The 16,035-nt window shown below is 44.0% G+C and overlaps 2 protein-coding genes across 2 annotated transcripts in view; both read right to left on the reverse strand.

Annotated features, from left to right (window-relative positions):
• Positions 1-393: 393 nt before the first annotated feature.
• On the reverse strand, positions 394-11,380 carry LOC136429567 (3 beta-hydroxysteroid dehydrogenase/Delta 5-->4-isomerase-like). Its single transcript, XM_066419400.1, has 2 exons — positions 11,183-11,380; positions 394-593 (listed from the first exon to the last, which is right to left on the reverse strand). Exons 1-2 carry the CDS (start codon positions 11,331-11,333, stop codon positions 394-396), a joined length of 351 nt encoding a protein of 116 aa, XP_066275497.1. The 5' UTR covers positions 11,334-11,380.
• A 3,298-nt stretch (positions 11,381-14,678) lies between these two features.
• LOC136431488 (5-hydroxytryptamine receptor 1D-like) overlaps positions 14,679-16,035 on the reverse strand; it is a 39,296-nt gene continuing 37,939 nt past the window's right edge. Inside the window, exon 6 of the mRNA XM_066422879.1 lies at positions 14,679-16,006. Coding sequence (XP_066278976.1) covers positions 15,468-16,006 — 539 coding nt within the window. The 3' untranslated portion in view covers positions 14,679-15,467. The remainder of the gene's footprint in view (positions 16,007-16,035) is intronic.

Here is a 16,035-nt window from a genome sequence, read left to right on the forward strand (position 1 = left end):
AATCAACTACTCGGTTAACTGAAGGGACCAGCCTTTTTAAGATTTATAAATAAATAGAATTATTTATTTGCTAGTTGTGATTTAGCTTAGCCAACTGTAACCTCCTCGCAATTCAGTCCCTGGATGCGAACAGAGCGTAGGTAGTCGGTCTACCCCAAAAGATAAAGTCCCTGTCACACTTGTGCGTATATACAAGTCCGCATGAGTTGCATATTAACATGTTTTAGATTTAGGTTAAGTTTGCAGCCGAACAAGTGATTTCTTAGGTTCGATCACTAGGCTGCACAACGGTGGGTCAAAGTAGAAAACAACTCCCCCCCCCCCCCGCAAGGCTTACTTAAACCAAAAGATGTTAATGCTCAACTATATAATACGCAGAAGTGTGACAGGGCCCTAAGAAGACCAAAGGAGACGTGCCTCCGCCTTGGTGGTGGCGTAGAAGAAGGAGTGTGTGGAGCTGTCGTACGGCGTGGCCTCGTCCCCGTCAGGTACGGGGTCCCCCCGCCGGTTCGGCCCGAACGCCTCGACGCTACTGACGTTGATGAAGAACGGCACGTCCGCGGCGAGACAGCTCCTCAGCATCACCTCCGTGCCTGGGAAAGTGACGATAGATAACTTTTTAAGTAAATATAGGGTCCGGCGAGTTTACATGTCTTGTACGTGTTCAGGACTAATGCCACGTCACACAGGTAAATAACTCATGCTGCGGTCAAGGTTGTACCTGTGCACGTGGCGGGTGTAGCCCCGGCCGGGGCCGGAAGCGACAAATCTGTCCCGGGAATGGTACCTCTCTGTGTTTCACGATTAGTTTACGACCACGTATATTTGTGATCGGGTCTTGGGTCTTTTCAACTCAGAGTTAAAATATTCCAGGGGCCCGGCCATGCCTAAAATAGCCTGGTAACCATAGGGTGTCCCATGGGGGCACGTAGGGGTCACGCCTCAAAGTGAAGAAAAAACTACCCGACGGGGCCCCCTATGGCATCATTTCCGTGTCAAAATTACGTACGTAAAAAACGTCACGTTTTGGCGTTTATACGTGACGTATTGGGGGTCAATACGTGACGTATGAAAGGCCTACGTCACGTATGCCGGAACGTACGGATACGTGACATACATATGGTTTTGCAATTTCCGTGTCAAAATTACCTACATAAAAAAACGTACGATTTCTCGTCCAAACGTCACGTATAACAGGTCATACGTCACATAAGGCATATACGTCACGTACTGAACGTGACATACATATGTCGTGGCATTTTTAGATCAAAATATCGTATCTACGTAGACGTCACGTTTTGTGGTTATACGTTACGCACATAAATGAGTTATGTTAACGTACCACGTTAACGTAACGAATGTAGGCCCTTCAAGTTATTATAACAAACAACGTTAACATAACGTAGTCGTAGTTATCATAACGCATTACGTTAACGTAACATAGTCATTTACGTTATCATAACGCAGAGCGCTAACGTAACGTACACTAGAGTGAACCTTTATAATAGGCGTGTTCTGTTTACGTCATTGGTTTATGTTGTGTATAACGTCTACGATAGACGCGTTCTGGTGACGTCATCAGTTTATGTTATGTACAACGTGTATGATAGACTTGTTCTTGTGACGTCATCAGTCTATGTTTTGTATTATGTAATACTAATGTATTAGTGTGGGTACAAAGTAGTACGGACACAATTTTTGATGCCTGGCTAGAATATCCTATGTGAGCATTAGCCAGATTTAAACTGTGCCGTGGGATATACTGTCTGAATTGATGAATTGAATTGTGAACCATTCTGTTCGTGTATATTCGAAAGTGCGCCATACTACGCGTCAACCCGTTCATTGAGTGAACTCAACAGATAGGCGATGCTCTTGTCGACTGTCCGCATCAAATCGTCGTCCAAATGCCCGAAGGTCGCGTACAGTCTTCCTATCCTCTGCCTCGTATTCGCTCAGACTTGACCACAAGCCCTTTGCGAAATCCTTCGAGCGGCTCTTGAAATGTAAATCCTCCAGGGAACGGGGAACTTTCTCGTCCCGGCGCAGAGAATCGTAGTGGACCTCGGAGCGTGCACGTCCGACCCGACACTTGCCAACGCCATGAGGTCCCTTGTGTCCCTTCACGGGTAGAGAACAAGCACGACTGTGAGTACTTGGAACCTGCCATGATCCTAGCGCGATGCCGGAAGCGGTGACCTTGAAGGACGAAGACGAACACGAGCTGGAAAAACTTGAAATTTTAGAGAGAACGGACCGCTGTGGCCGGCACGCGCCCTGTGATCGCCGAGTGACTGTCGGCGGAAGTGGTCTGAGCGGAGATGCAGACGGGGGGGGGGGGGGGGTTGACACGTGCTCAGGACCCGTATGTCGGGGGCGGAGCTTGACCACGGAGACGCCAGACTACGCGTCAACCGTTCCATGGTGATCAGCCATTGGTTGGAAATCAAGGTGGTCGTGAGCTCGCTGCTTGTGTGGATTACCGCCCAGCGGGCCGGGTGACAGTTTACAGTTCACCATACTTTCTGTAAAGACGCATTGCATTATCAGAATATGAATTTACATGAATGTTATAGCCGACTTGATGGATAAAATATGGGGAAGTATAGTAGAGCATTTGTCATCGATTGTGTAACTATTGTGACATTCGTCCCATTCTCATCCATTTGAAACCTGAAATTGTTGCCTGGCCTTGTTTGGATCTGAAATGTTTAGATTTATGTGGGTTAGGATATGGAGGGATCACTATGTACTTCTGTGGAATACTGCCATACGGAAATAATGTTTTGGTCTGTCTATTACAATGTAAAAGCAGTGATGGGCGATGGTTTTAATCCCATATATGACCGCGGCTACAAGTACCCGCGAGAACTAACAGACACAATAGCTGCCCGTACACATCGATTGTACTCGAAGATTCCCTCTCATGAACTTTCCAAGCCCCTTTGTGTCGATTTTGTAGACACTCTGGCAGATCACACAACAGGGTGGTCTTTATACAACCATCAGAGAATCACACCTTTTTGTCTCCAATTGGCTTATCACAATACAAACTAATGCACCTGGTAGGGAGAGCGGCAAAAAAAACCCCGGGACATTTGATATAAAGGTCACTATCTTCTACTCTCCAAGCAGAGGTTAGTGGGGCAGATCGTCACCGTTTTATCATATGCCCCGTAATTTTAGTTTGGATGGGGCTAGCGGACAAAAAACGGGGCATACATTATGATAAAACGGTGACGAGCTGCCCACAAACCTCTGCTTGGAGAGTAGTAAGAGAAGCCCGCGGCCGTCGCTCAGAAAAAAAAAAGATCTTTCATTGCCTCCATTGCAGACTCCGTCCGGCCAAGGAGGTTGGTGAGGTTGTTTACTTTCAAGTTAAAGCTTTACTATTACATTTTTTGTTATTGCTGGCCTTCTCGGTCTTCCCGGACAGCAATAAGAAGAAGAAAAATGTAATGGTAAAGCTTTAACTTAACAAAGAAAACAGCCGTAAGAGTCTGAAATGGAGGCTAGATCTTTCAACCAATATCGATCTTCTAGGAGCTCTTCACATCTGCTTTGAAGCCCAAGCATCTGCTTGGATCACAAATATCTGATGGATCCCAAACATCTGCTTGGAGCCACTACCATGTGCTTTTCTAGATAATTATCCATTGCTCCCAAGCAGATCTATAGGTCCCAATATCTGCTTTGAGTCCCAACATCTGCTTTAAGCCTCTATTATCTGGTCGGAGCTCCAAACACCCAATGGAGCAGAACGAGAAAGGCACAAGCCTCACTCAGAGTGCCAGCCCTTTTTAGCTTTCCACGTCCGCTCGCCACGACCCGCTACCTGGTTGAAAAAAAGAGCTGACACTCAGCAAGCACTCAGGCTAGAAAGGCATATCTATATGTAGAAAGCACATGTTAGTGGCTCCAAGTATATGTTTGAGCTCCAAGCAGACCCTATCTCCATAGCCGACCCCCTTCATACAGCTGACTCATTTGGCCAATTTCTACTATTTTCCCAGCGACCCGCAGAGACTGATAGAGAAACTTTTATTGTGAGAACATTTACAAGGCTCAACCATAAAACCTCCTTGGCTCAACCAAGGCGCGAACCTCCCACTGGGACGTGCGCGGGTGACTGGGTTTGTGCCAGAAATCGGTCATAAAAAGATTAGTAACCCGGACATTCGTACGGCTGTTAACATTACCACGCGCGAGGAGGGGAGGCGACAATACAAAAGGTCACTATTGAATAGAAATATTCCGCCCTGTCTGAGTTATCGCACATCTTATAATTAGGTTGCAAAACATACTTCTTCTTCCAGTTTGATACGGTCTTCGCAACATATAGATCTGCTTGGAGATCATGGCACATCTATGATCTAGAAAAGAACATATTCCAAGCAGATGATTGGGCTCCAAGCAGATGTTTGGGCTCCAAGCAGATGTTTGGGATCCAAGCAGATAGTTGGGATCAAAGCAGATGTTTGGGATCCAAGCAGATGCAGAGAGCTCCAAGGAGATCGATATTGGGTGAAAGATTTAGCCTCCATTGAAGACTCCTTCCGGCTATTTTCTTTTTCAAGTTTTACTATTACATTTTTCTTGTTGCTGTCCGGGATTAGGACCGGAATGCCAACAAATAAGAAAAAAAATGTAATGATAAAGCTATAACATGAAAAAGAAAACAGCCGGAAGGAGTCTGCAATGAAGGCTATGAAATATATTTTTTCTGAGTGACGGCCGGGCTTCTTTGACTGTCTCTTACTAATCTCCAAGCAAAAGTTTGTGGGGGAGATTGTGACCTTTTTATGATCTTTTATCAAATGCCCCGTTTTTTGGCCCGCTCTCCCCACCAGATGCAAGTTCGTCCCATTCTCATCTATTTGGAACCTAAAATTATTTTCTGGCCTTGTTTGGATCTGGAATATATAGATTTATGTAGGATATGGAGGGATCACTATGTACCTCTGTGGAATGATATACGGTGCCTGGTCTCCCAGGGTAGGGAGTTTTGTATACGAGTACAATCTCTGCTGATCTATAAATGCTGGCACACGGAAGTAATGTTTTTGTTCGTAACGGGCGGCGGTATCAATTCCCCTGTACTTATATAATAGGCTCTACGAGCCTCTGCGGGTCGCTGGGAAAAGAGTAGAAATTAAATAGAGTCAATTATATGAAGGGAGTCGGCTACGGCCTATTGGACCCTCTCTCCATGATAGCGGACTCCATTCATACAATTGACTCTATTTGGCCAATTTCTACTATTTTCCCAGCGACCCGCAGAGACTGGTAGAGGCTAATAGACGCGGGTACACAGTATTCCAGGATAGGTCTAGCCGCAGTACACGGTCACCAAATCTGCCGTCGAAAGACCGAACGTCTTAAGTCTCCGGAGCATAAACATAAATTTGTTGGCCTTCTTGGTAAACTCGCAGACTTGTTTGTCCCATTTCAGATTAGACTGAAACCAGATTCCCAACACTTTAGCAGCGATCACTGCCAGAAGGGATCAGAAGGGGTTTGCCCCCGAGAGTTATGGGTGGAGGGGGGAGGTGGGCTCTTCATAAGACATAGTCAGCACCATACATTTCTTAGGGGTTTAAAGTTGCGCAGTGTTGGACCATACTTCAAGTGAATCCACTTGATCATAAAGGTATGACTGTTTGCGCACATATTTCCATCGATCGGCTAGACACTCTGACAGACCACACATGGTGGTCTTTTTACAATCTTCCTGTCATAAAACATCAGAGAGCCACACCTCTTTGTCTCCAGTAAATATCACAAACTTGCACCTGGTGGGGAGAGCGGGCCAAAAAACGGGGCATTTGATAAAAAGGTCACAAACTGTGGCGTCGTGTGGCGCAACTGTAGAGCACGCGGCTGTCAAACAATGGGTCCCGGGATCTAATCCCAGGTGCGCCCAGAGACATGTCCGAACTTGCGCCCCGACGTTGTGCCCTTGGGAAAGGCACTTAACACGACTTTCCTCACTTCACTCAGGTGTAAATGAGTACCTAGCTCATCTAGGGTTAGGGACGTCCCTCGGATAGGACGTTAAATGGAGGTCCCGTGTTTGGGGAGAGCAACACCCCGCGCACGTTAAAGAACCCACCACACCTTTCGAAAAAGAGTAGGGGCATGCCCCGGTGTGCGATGGTCCAAATCTTACAGTCCGGTCTGGGATGACATCTTGAAAAGGTGATAGTTCACCTGTTATGTCAATCCTTCCACAAAATGTGGTAAATCAAAATAAATAAATAAATAAATAAATAAATAAATAAATAAATAAATAAATAAATAAATAAATAAATAAATAAATAAATAAATAAATAAATAAATAAATAAATAAATAAATAAATAAATAAATAAATAAATAAATAAATAAACTCTCCACCAGCCTATGTTTGCAGAGTAGTATGCTAAGAGAAGCCCGGCCGTAACTTTCATAGCCTTCATTGCAGACTCCTTCCGGCTGTTTTCTTTTTCATGTTATAGCTTTATCATTACATTTTTTTTCTTATTGTTGGCCTTCCGGTCCTAATCCCGGACAGCAACAAGAAAAATGTAATAGTAAAACTTGAAAAAGAAAATAGCCGGAAGGAGTCTTCAATGGAGGCTAAATCTTTCACCCAATATCGATCTCCTTGGAGCTCTCTGCATCTGCTTGGATCCCAAACATCTGCTTTGATCCCAACTATCTGCTTGGATCCCAAACATCTGCTTGGAGCCCAAACATCTGCTTGGAGCCCAAACATCTGCTTGGAATATGTTCTTTTCTAGATCATAGATGTGCCATAATCTCCAAGCAGATCTATATATTGCGAAGACCGTATCAAACTGGAAGAAGAAGTATGTTTTGCAACCTAATTATAAGATGTGCGATAACTCAGACAGGGCGGAATATTTCTATTCAATAGTGACCTTTTGTATTGTCGCCTCCCCTCCTCGCGCGTGGTAATGTTAACAGCCGTACGAATGTCCGGGTTACTAATCTTTTTATGACCGATTTCTGGCACAAACCCAGTCACCCGCGCACGTCCCAGTGGGAGGTTCGCGCCTTGGTTGAGCCAAGGAGGTTTTATGGTTGAGCCTTGTAAATGTTCTCACAATAAAAGTTTCTCTATCAGTCTCTGCGGGTCGCTGGGAAAATAGTAGAAATTGGCCAAATAGAGTCATCTGTATGGCTCTGAAATATGGGGTTCATTCAAAAGTTCAAATTCCTGTCCAATTGAATCAGTTCATTTAAAATTCTGCAAACAATCATTACGTGTACCTAGGTCTGCTTGCAGCCTAGCTGCAAGGGCGGAATTAGGAAGATACCCAATACAAGTGGATGCTTCGCTAAATGCCGTCAAATATTTCCTTAGACTTCGCCAAAATGTGTCAGCCGACAGTTTTCAAGCAGATGCTTTCTGCTGTCAGTTAGATCTAGACAAATCTGGTGTGAAATGTTGGGCGACAGGAATACGTAAGTCTTTAGAGGAGAGCGGGTTTGCTTTCTTATGGCACCTACCAATTTCATATAATTCAAATACGTTACAAATTGTTAGTTCCATTGGCCAACGGATAAAAGACATTTACTTCCAAACGTTTCTGAAAGAAATACATAACGACAACAAAGGTGGGGCTTCCAAAAATAAGTTAAGATCATATAGATTATTCAAAACTACTTATAATGAAGAAAAATATCTAAGTAATTCAAATATGAGGGTCAGGAATGCAGTCATAAGACTAAGAATCAGCTGCCACAAACTACATATTGAAACGGGAAGACATACCCGCACTCCTCTAGAACAACGATTATGTAAACATTGTACTTTGAATAGAGTAGAAGACGAATGTCATTTTGTGGTAGAATGTGTATTATATACCAAAGAAAGAAATGAACTGTATAAACTTGTAGAAAACTGTATAAACTTGTATTTCCCTACTTCACACATTTAAGCACTGTTCAAAAATTCATATTTCTAATGCGACTAGACAAACCTCCCATTGAAAAACACGTCTGTTCTTTTATATCCACTATAACCGAAAAGCGAGGAGAAGTAGAATTTATTTAATGATAGTCATATTCTTTTGTATCCGCTAACTGTACTTGTATTATATTTTGTTGTGACCTGTACTTAGCCAAGTGTGGCAGAAATGTGCAATAAAGGTCTTCATTCATTCATTTATGAAGGAGGTCGGCTATGGAGATAGGGTCTGCTTGGAGCTCAAACATATACTTGGAGCCACTAACATGTGCTTTCTACATATAGATATGCCTTTCTAGCCTGAGTGCTTGCTGAGTGTCAGCTCTTTTTTTCAGCCAGGTAGCGGGTCGTGGCGAGCGGACGTGGAAAGCTAAAAAGGGCTGGCACTCTGAGTGAGGCTTGTGCCTTTCTCGTTCTGCTCCATTGGGTGTTTGGACTGGAGCTCCGACCAGATAATAGAGGCTTAAAGCAGATATTGGGACCTATAGATCTGCTTGGGAGCAATGGATAATTATCTAGAAAAGCACATGGTAGTGGCTCCGAGCAGATGTTTGGGATCCATCAGATATTTGTGATCCAAGAGCTCCTAGAAGATCGATATTGGTTGAAAGATCTAGCCTCCATTTCAGACTCTTACGGCTGTTTTCTTTGTTAAGTTAAAGCTTTACCATTACATTTTTCTTCTTCTTATTGCTGTCCGGGAAGACTGAGAAGGCCAGCAATAACAAAAAAATGTAATAGTAAAGCTTTAACTTGAAAGTAAACAACCTCACCGACCTCCTTGGCCGGACGGAGTCTGCAATGGAGGCAATGAAAGATCATTTTTTTCTGAGCGACGGCCGCGGGCTTCTCTAATTGTCCCTTACTACTCTCCAAGCAGAGGTTTGTGGGGCAGCTCGTCACCGTTTTATCATAATATATGCCCCGTTTTTTGTCCGCTAGCCCCATCCAAACTAAAACCACGGGGCATATGATAAAACGGTGACGATCTGCCCCACTAACCTCTGCTCGGAGAGTAGAAGATAGTGACCTTTATATCAAATGTCCCGGGTTTTTTTTTGCCGCTCTCCCTACCAGGTGCATTAGTTTGTATTGTGATAAGCCAATTGGAGACAAAAAGGTGTGATTCTCTGATGGTTGTATAAAGACCACCCTGTTGTGTGATCTGCCAGAGTGTCTACAAAATCGACACAAAGGGGCTTGGAAAGTTCATGAGAGGGAATCTTCGAGTACAATCGATGTGTACGGGCAGCTATTGTGTCTGTTAGTTCTCGCGGGTACTTGTAGCCGCGGTCATATATGGGATTAAAACCATCGCCCATCACTGCTTTTACATTGTAATAGACAGACCAAAACATTATTTCCGTATGGCAGTATTCCACAGAAGTACATAGTGATCCCTCCATATCCTAACCCACATAAATCTAAACATTTCAGATCCAAACAAGGCCAGGCAACAATTTCAGGTTTCAAATGGATGAGAATGGGACGAATGTCACAATAGTTACACAATCGATGACAAATGCTCTACTATACTTCCCCATATTTTATCCATCAAGTCGGCTATAACATTCATGTAAATTCATATTCTGATAATGCAATGCGTCTTTACAGAAAGTATGGTGAACTGTAAACTGTCACCCGGCCCGCTGGGCGGTAATCCACACAAGCAGCGAGCTCACGACCAGTGATTTCCAACCAATGGCTGATCACCATGGAACGGTTGACGCGTAGTCTGGCGTCTCCGTGGTCAAGCTCCGCCCCCGACATACGGGTCCTGAGCACGTGCTAGGATCATGGCAGGTTCCAAGTGCTCACAGTCGTGCTTGTTCTCTACCCGTGAAGGGACACAAGGGACCTCATGGCGTTGGCAAGTGTCGGGTCTAGAGTCGGGTCGGACGTGCACGCTCCGAGGTCCACTACGATTCTCTGCGCCGGGACGAGAAAGTTCCCCGTTCCCTGGAGGATTTACATTTCAAGAGCCGCTCGAAGGATTTCGCAAAGGGCTTGTGGTCAAGTCTGAGCGAATACGAGGTCGGGGTCGGACGTGCACGCTCCGAGGTCCACTACGATTCTCTGCGCCGGGACGAGAAAGTTCCCCGTTCCCTGGAGGATTTACATTTCAAGAGCCGCTCGAAGGATTTCGCAAAGGGCTTGTGGTCAAGTCTGAGCGAATACGAGGCAGAGGATAGGAAGACTGTACGCGACCTTCGGGCATTTGGACGACGATTTGATGCGGACAGTCGACAAGAGCATCGCCTATCTGTTGAGTTCACTCAATGAACGGGTTGACGCGTAGTATGACGCACTTTCGAATATACACGAACAGAATGGTTCACAATTAGTTCACAATTCAATTCATCAATTCAGACAGTATATCCCACGGCACAGTTTAAATCTGGCTAATGCTCACATAGGATATTCTAGCCAGGCATCAAAAATTGTGTCCGTACTACTTTGTACCCACACTAATACATTGTGTGCTGCGGCTTTTACAAAACATAGACTGATGACGTCACAAGAACAAGTCTATTATACACGTTGTACATAACATAAACTGATGACGTCACCAGAACGCGTCTATCGTAGACGTTATACACAACATAAACCAATGACGTAAACAGAACACGCCTATTATAAAGGTTCACTCTAGTGTACGTTACGTTAGCGCTCTGCGTTATGATAACGTAAATGACTATGTTACGTTAACGTAATGCGTTATTATAACTACGACTACGTTATGTAACGTTGTTTGTTATAATAACTTGAAGGGCGTACATACGTTACGTTAACGTGGTACGTTAACATAACCCATTTATGTGCGTAACGTATAACCACAAAACGTGACGTCTACGTAGATACGATATTTTGCCACGACATATGTATGTCACGTTTAGTACGTGACGTATATGCCTTATGTGACGTATGACCTGTTATACGTGACGTTTGGACGAGAAATCGTACGTTTTTTTATGCAGGTAATTTTGACACGGAAATTGCAAAACCATATGTATGTCACGTATCCGTACGTTCCGGCCTACGTGACGTAGGCCTTTCATACGTGACGTATTGACCCCCAATACGTCACGTATAAACGACAAAACGTGACGTTTTTTACGTACGTAATTTTGACACGGAAATGATGCCATAGGCCCCCTTTTTTCAATTGTGACCGAAGTATATTATAAAGGCGCGAGTCTGCTACTCACCCTTGACGTTGACGTCCCACGTGACTTGGTCCGGATACTTCCCCATGAAATCCAGCAGTGCCGCGGTATGGATGATGACGTCAGCCCCCGTGCAGATCTCCAGCATCCGAGCCTCGTCACGGACGTCCCCCTGCATCACCGCTGTCTTCATCCCTGTGGAGGAGAAACGTCATGTAGAAACGTCGTGTTGCGCAAGAGACGTCGTGTTGCCTAAGAAAAGTCGTGTTTCGTAAGAAACGTCGTGTTGCGTTAAAAACGTCGTGTTGCGTGAAAAACGTCGTGTTGCCTAAGAAACGTCGTGTTGCGTTAAAAACGTCGTGTTGCGTAAGAAACGTCGTGTTGCCTAAGAAACGTCGTGTTGCGTTAAAAACGTTGTGTTGCGTAAGAAACGTCGTGTTGCGTTGAAAACGTTGTGTTGCGTTAAAAACGTCGTGTTGCGTTAAAAACGTTGTGTTGCGTGAGAAACTTTGTGTTGCGTAAGCCACGTCGTGTCGCGTAAGAAACGTTGTGTTTCGTGAGAAACGTCGTGTTGTGTTTAAAACGTCATGTTGCATGAGACATCTACTAGTTGATACCTAGCGGATTTTGGTTTCCAAAGGACGGAACTTCTCAGGAATCTCCAAGCAGATGTATCGGTGGCAAAACAGTATAAAAAAAGCCTCCTTTGGGCCTTTGGGATACTGGTTGGCCCTTCGGATACTGCCTTGTTACCCACAAATCAGCATGAAGATTACAAGAATACCGTTGGTTGGCTCAGGCGCCCGGTAACCTCTTGTGTTGACGTCCACGACCCGGAGCTCGCGCACACCTGTCTCTTGTTCACTGGCCATCTTCGCCACCATGCGGCTGCCGACATAACCGCAGCCTCCTGTCAGCACGATCACCAATTCGGCCATGTCTGTCGGCAAAATGTCAGATATCAAAGTACACGGCTTTGTCAAGACGTGGTTTTGCAATAGACTCTACTAGACCACCTGGATTCCTAAGAAATAGTCAAGAGTGTCAGATCGGGTCCGGGGAATAATAGGCCAGAGGAATAAGCTGACCACATGACAAATACTAAGTTAAGTATTTGTGCTACATATACGTCAGGTTTGCTATGTTAGTTCAGCGATCCCTGGGTCTTTTTATAAAAATGAATTGCTATTAGGTTTTCCTTTTTATTTGAGTTGAATGTGTGATAGTTGTGTGCCGATTCGTTAAAAATAGAGAGAACGCAAGCGGCCCCAAAAAACACCCCTCCCAAAAATGGTATGGCGACCCTGTGACGTTATAATTCAAGATGGCGGCCTCCACACATACCAAGGGATCCAAAAAAGGTTTTGCTACGCAAACCTGTAATAACTAAAAAACCTAAGATTTTTGCCTGTGTGCCGAAGTGCGTGAGAGGTAGATTTTTACAATACGTAAGAGAAGCCAATAGAAGCTTGAACTTAGTCCTTTATTTTGACCTAATTTGTCAACAAGTGACGACCTTTGCCAGCTATGTCCGGATGGCGTCTTGTCAACAAGGCCAGGTAACCGGCACACACACACACCGAGGTTCATATGGTCCACAAAGCCGGAGTAACGTTAGATAATAGCGGGCCTAATCTCATCCGTTGCCGCTTTCGTCTTTGCGACATCGAACTAGACGTTGAAGAGATGCGGTGCCATTGCCACATTGCATTTGCTATTTAATTAAACCAGCTGTTATACATTGGATGTTTGAAAAATAAATTTGCTTTGCTTTTTGTCGAGTTTCTGTGTCAGGGTGAATGAGGGTGTCATTTGGTTCACAGATCAACTACATATTATTATAGCCCGTCGTCAATGCTTTGCTTTTATAACAAGTAAATCTTAACTCTGAGTTGAAGAAAAAAATTGGCCCTGCCCTGCCCCAAAATAGTCCGGTAACCGCAGGAGTCCCAACAGCATGTAAAGTACCCGAAATGGTCCTATTCCCAATTGTGACCGAAGCGTACAACCATACCCGTGAGACAGTGTCGGCACTACATGGCCGCTATGCCAGCAGTTGAAATGACTTACCTGCTAGAAACTCTCCAAAACTGTTGCGGAAGAACTAAAGAGTGGTAAGGCCGATGGCAGCCGCTTTAGCTCTGTTGTTGAAACGAGTTCGCGTCTTTGCATGTAGAATAAGATAGCGATGTTTGCCAACCTGTTGCACATTAAATTGAGTAAATACAACCTACATCCTACAAACTGGGACCCTGGCTACAGCAATGAACAAATTGAATGTAAATGAATAACAATGATTAGGAAAAATTATTTAAACGATTAAAACCGAGCCTGGACCTGCGACACATGTATGACAACGTCAATCAACCAGTTCTTGACGTATGCATGCCATTATTCTGTGATCGTTAAAACAGATGTTCAGGTTCATTTGAAAGATCAGGACCATGCTGGGATCTTGACACATGCATGAGGACATTAATCAACCGTTGACCTTGAATAAACGGCGTGATTCTCTAAAGGGGGATGCCGTAAATTGGAGGTCAGGGTCATCTTACTCGAGTTAGGTTCGGTGACCAATCTTCCACTGGTCGTGACAGAGAAGGCAGACGCACTGTACTACTCGTCAAGCAGAGGTGCGGCTCCGGCTGGTTCTTGACGTGTCTTTATGATGATGATGATGATGATGATGATGATGATGATGATGATGATGATGATGATGATGATGATGATGATGATGATAATGATGATGATGATGATGATGATGATGATGATGATGGTTTATTGGTCAGAAATCACCCTTGCAATAGCAGCCAGTGCTGAATTGCTGCAGGGTTTACAATCACATAATACAGAACAGATACATATTTTGCTCCGCACTTGCACTTTGTGGAACTGTCGCAAGGGTCTGGGCGGCTGCCATTCGGCGCCAGCAGGTGACCTTTATACGACCTTCCCCGACCGAAGTCAGGTACCCATTCATACCTGGTTGGAGTGAGGAAAGTCGCGTAAAGTGCCTTTCCCAAGGGCAGAACATAGGGGCATACTGGTGGTTTCAAACCCGGGACCTCTCGGTTCTGGGCAAAACACGCTACCAACTGCGCCACACGATGGTCGATTATTGAATTTTTCTTCCAATGTCGACGCTCAAATATAAACATGTAGCCAGTAATTGATAACAGAACTTTCAAGGATCACGTTTTTATTTCAAAGAATATACAATCCAAGGGCAACACGTGTTGTTAAGTGCTGACCGTGAGTAAGATGGTTACTAAGTAGGAATCTTTTTCTTGTTCTGTATGTACTTTTTAATCGTTACCCTTGCCTATAAATGAACAAGACATTTACCAACACAATGCATTAAACTAGTCATCTACGGCATGCATGTAATAAACAGTTTATCTGATATATCTGGCAATGCATGTAAACGTTTTTTCAAGGAACAAAACGGTTCATGAATATCTTATACCGTTGCCAATATGTAATATAATTATGATACATCTGCCAATAAATGTACACGGTTTGACAACATAGGCAACTGTTTATCCGTCATATTTTTTATTCTCTGATCGAAGCTTCGTAGAGGTGTTTGACTCTCGAGTGATGTATAATATGCAAATTTATCTAAATATTAGAGTCTCGTTAAACGTCTGGTATGCATATTTTCCGAGGGACAATCTCGATGACTTTCAAGGGTTATTGTTGCTATCTGAGCAGCACAACGTATGCATTTAATGTGATATCATAAAAATATCATTACGCAGTCAATCAGGCAACTGGATATGATTTCGAAAGAAACGGCGAGACGTTTCAGATAGCATTCACCACCTTTCGTCAGTGACATTAAATGAAACCTGATGAAATATCAGTAGTGTATTAAGCTCTCACTGGACAGGCTGCACGCTGGCAGTGTCACTGGAAATAATAATAATTAATAAAAACTTTATAATGTGAATATCATTCAAAACGTACAAGTATGAACAAAAAGACAACTGAACACATAAAGCTTAAAAAAGATTAGTCTTTTGTCGATGAAATTCGTTGAGTGCTTTGTCAATTCGAGAGGGGGGAGGCTTAATTTTTCACAACATTTTTGGTCACATGCCTGATACCATCACTCTCTGTAGTTTAAGGGAGAAGTCAATGACGGTGACTTTCAAGTAAAAAGACAGCCTCTGTTTTTTTAACCTTTGCCACTTCCTTGGCTGATATATACTATATTTGGCTATACAATAGCGAACTGCATTGTCCATTTATTTACCAGCAGGATGAAAATCTTCACGGATTATCCGATATAGATCATCACTATGTACATTTTGTATGTTCACTCTCATACACGGGTCGTCTGCACGTTTCTTCCTAATTTCTGCTTGTTGCTTCTCCCACTGCCTTTATTACTGCTACGGCTGAGGGTCCTGTTGAATGTGATATAGGATAATTTAAAAGATGTCAATTTTCCCATCGGAGAAGATGCCGATTCTTCGCTTCCTCTTCTGATCTCAGTTCGGCAGTTTCTTGTGATGATCATACCCTGGTTCCGTTTGTTCAAGTCTTTTAAGGAACAGCATATAACAGCGCGAAATGCGGCCCGAAAATCGTTGTTTAGTCCACCATATATAGCAGGGTTGAGCGCTGAGTTGGCGTAACCCAACCACAGCGTTACGCCATCCACTACCGGTGGGATCCGGCAGGTGTCGTTGCAGAACGGTCTGATGATGGCGAGTACGAAGAAGGGAAGCCAGCACAGGATGAAGGCGCCCACTATGGCGCCCAGAGTTCTTGCTGCTTTGTACTCTTTGGTTAATGATATCCGTTTTGTTTCCGGTGGCTTGGGCTTTTCCGCTGTTTGGACACGTCCGTTTGCAGCACCTAAGTAAACACACATATAAGGTTGATTT

Source organism: Branchiostoma lanceolatum, chromosome 3 (genome assembly GCF_035083965.1).
Source record: "Branchiostoma lanceolatum isolate klBraLanc5 chromosome 3, klBraLanc5.hap2, whole genome shotgun sequence".
Lineage (NCBI taxonomy): Eukaryota > Metazoa > Chordata > Leptocardii > Amphioxiformes > Branchiostomatidae > Branchiostoma > Branchiostoma lanceolatum.

Bases quoted from the DNA above. Each gene is read 5' to 3' on its own strand.
- LOC136429567 (XM_066419400.1), bottom strand. From the start codon at position 11,333: ATGAAGACAGCGGTGATGCAGGGGGACGTCCGTGACGAGGCTCGGATG. The intron at 594-11,182 runs GTGAGTAGCAGA...TCACTTTCCCAG, and splicing joins GTGGGACGTCAACGTCAAGG to GCACGGAGGTGATGCTGAGG.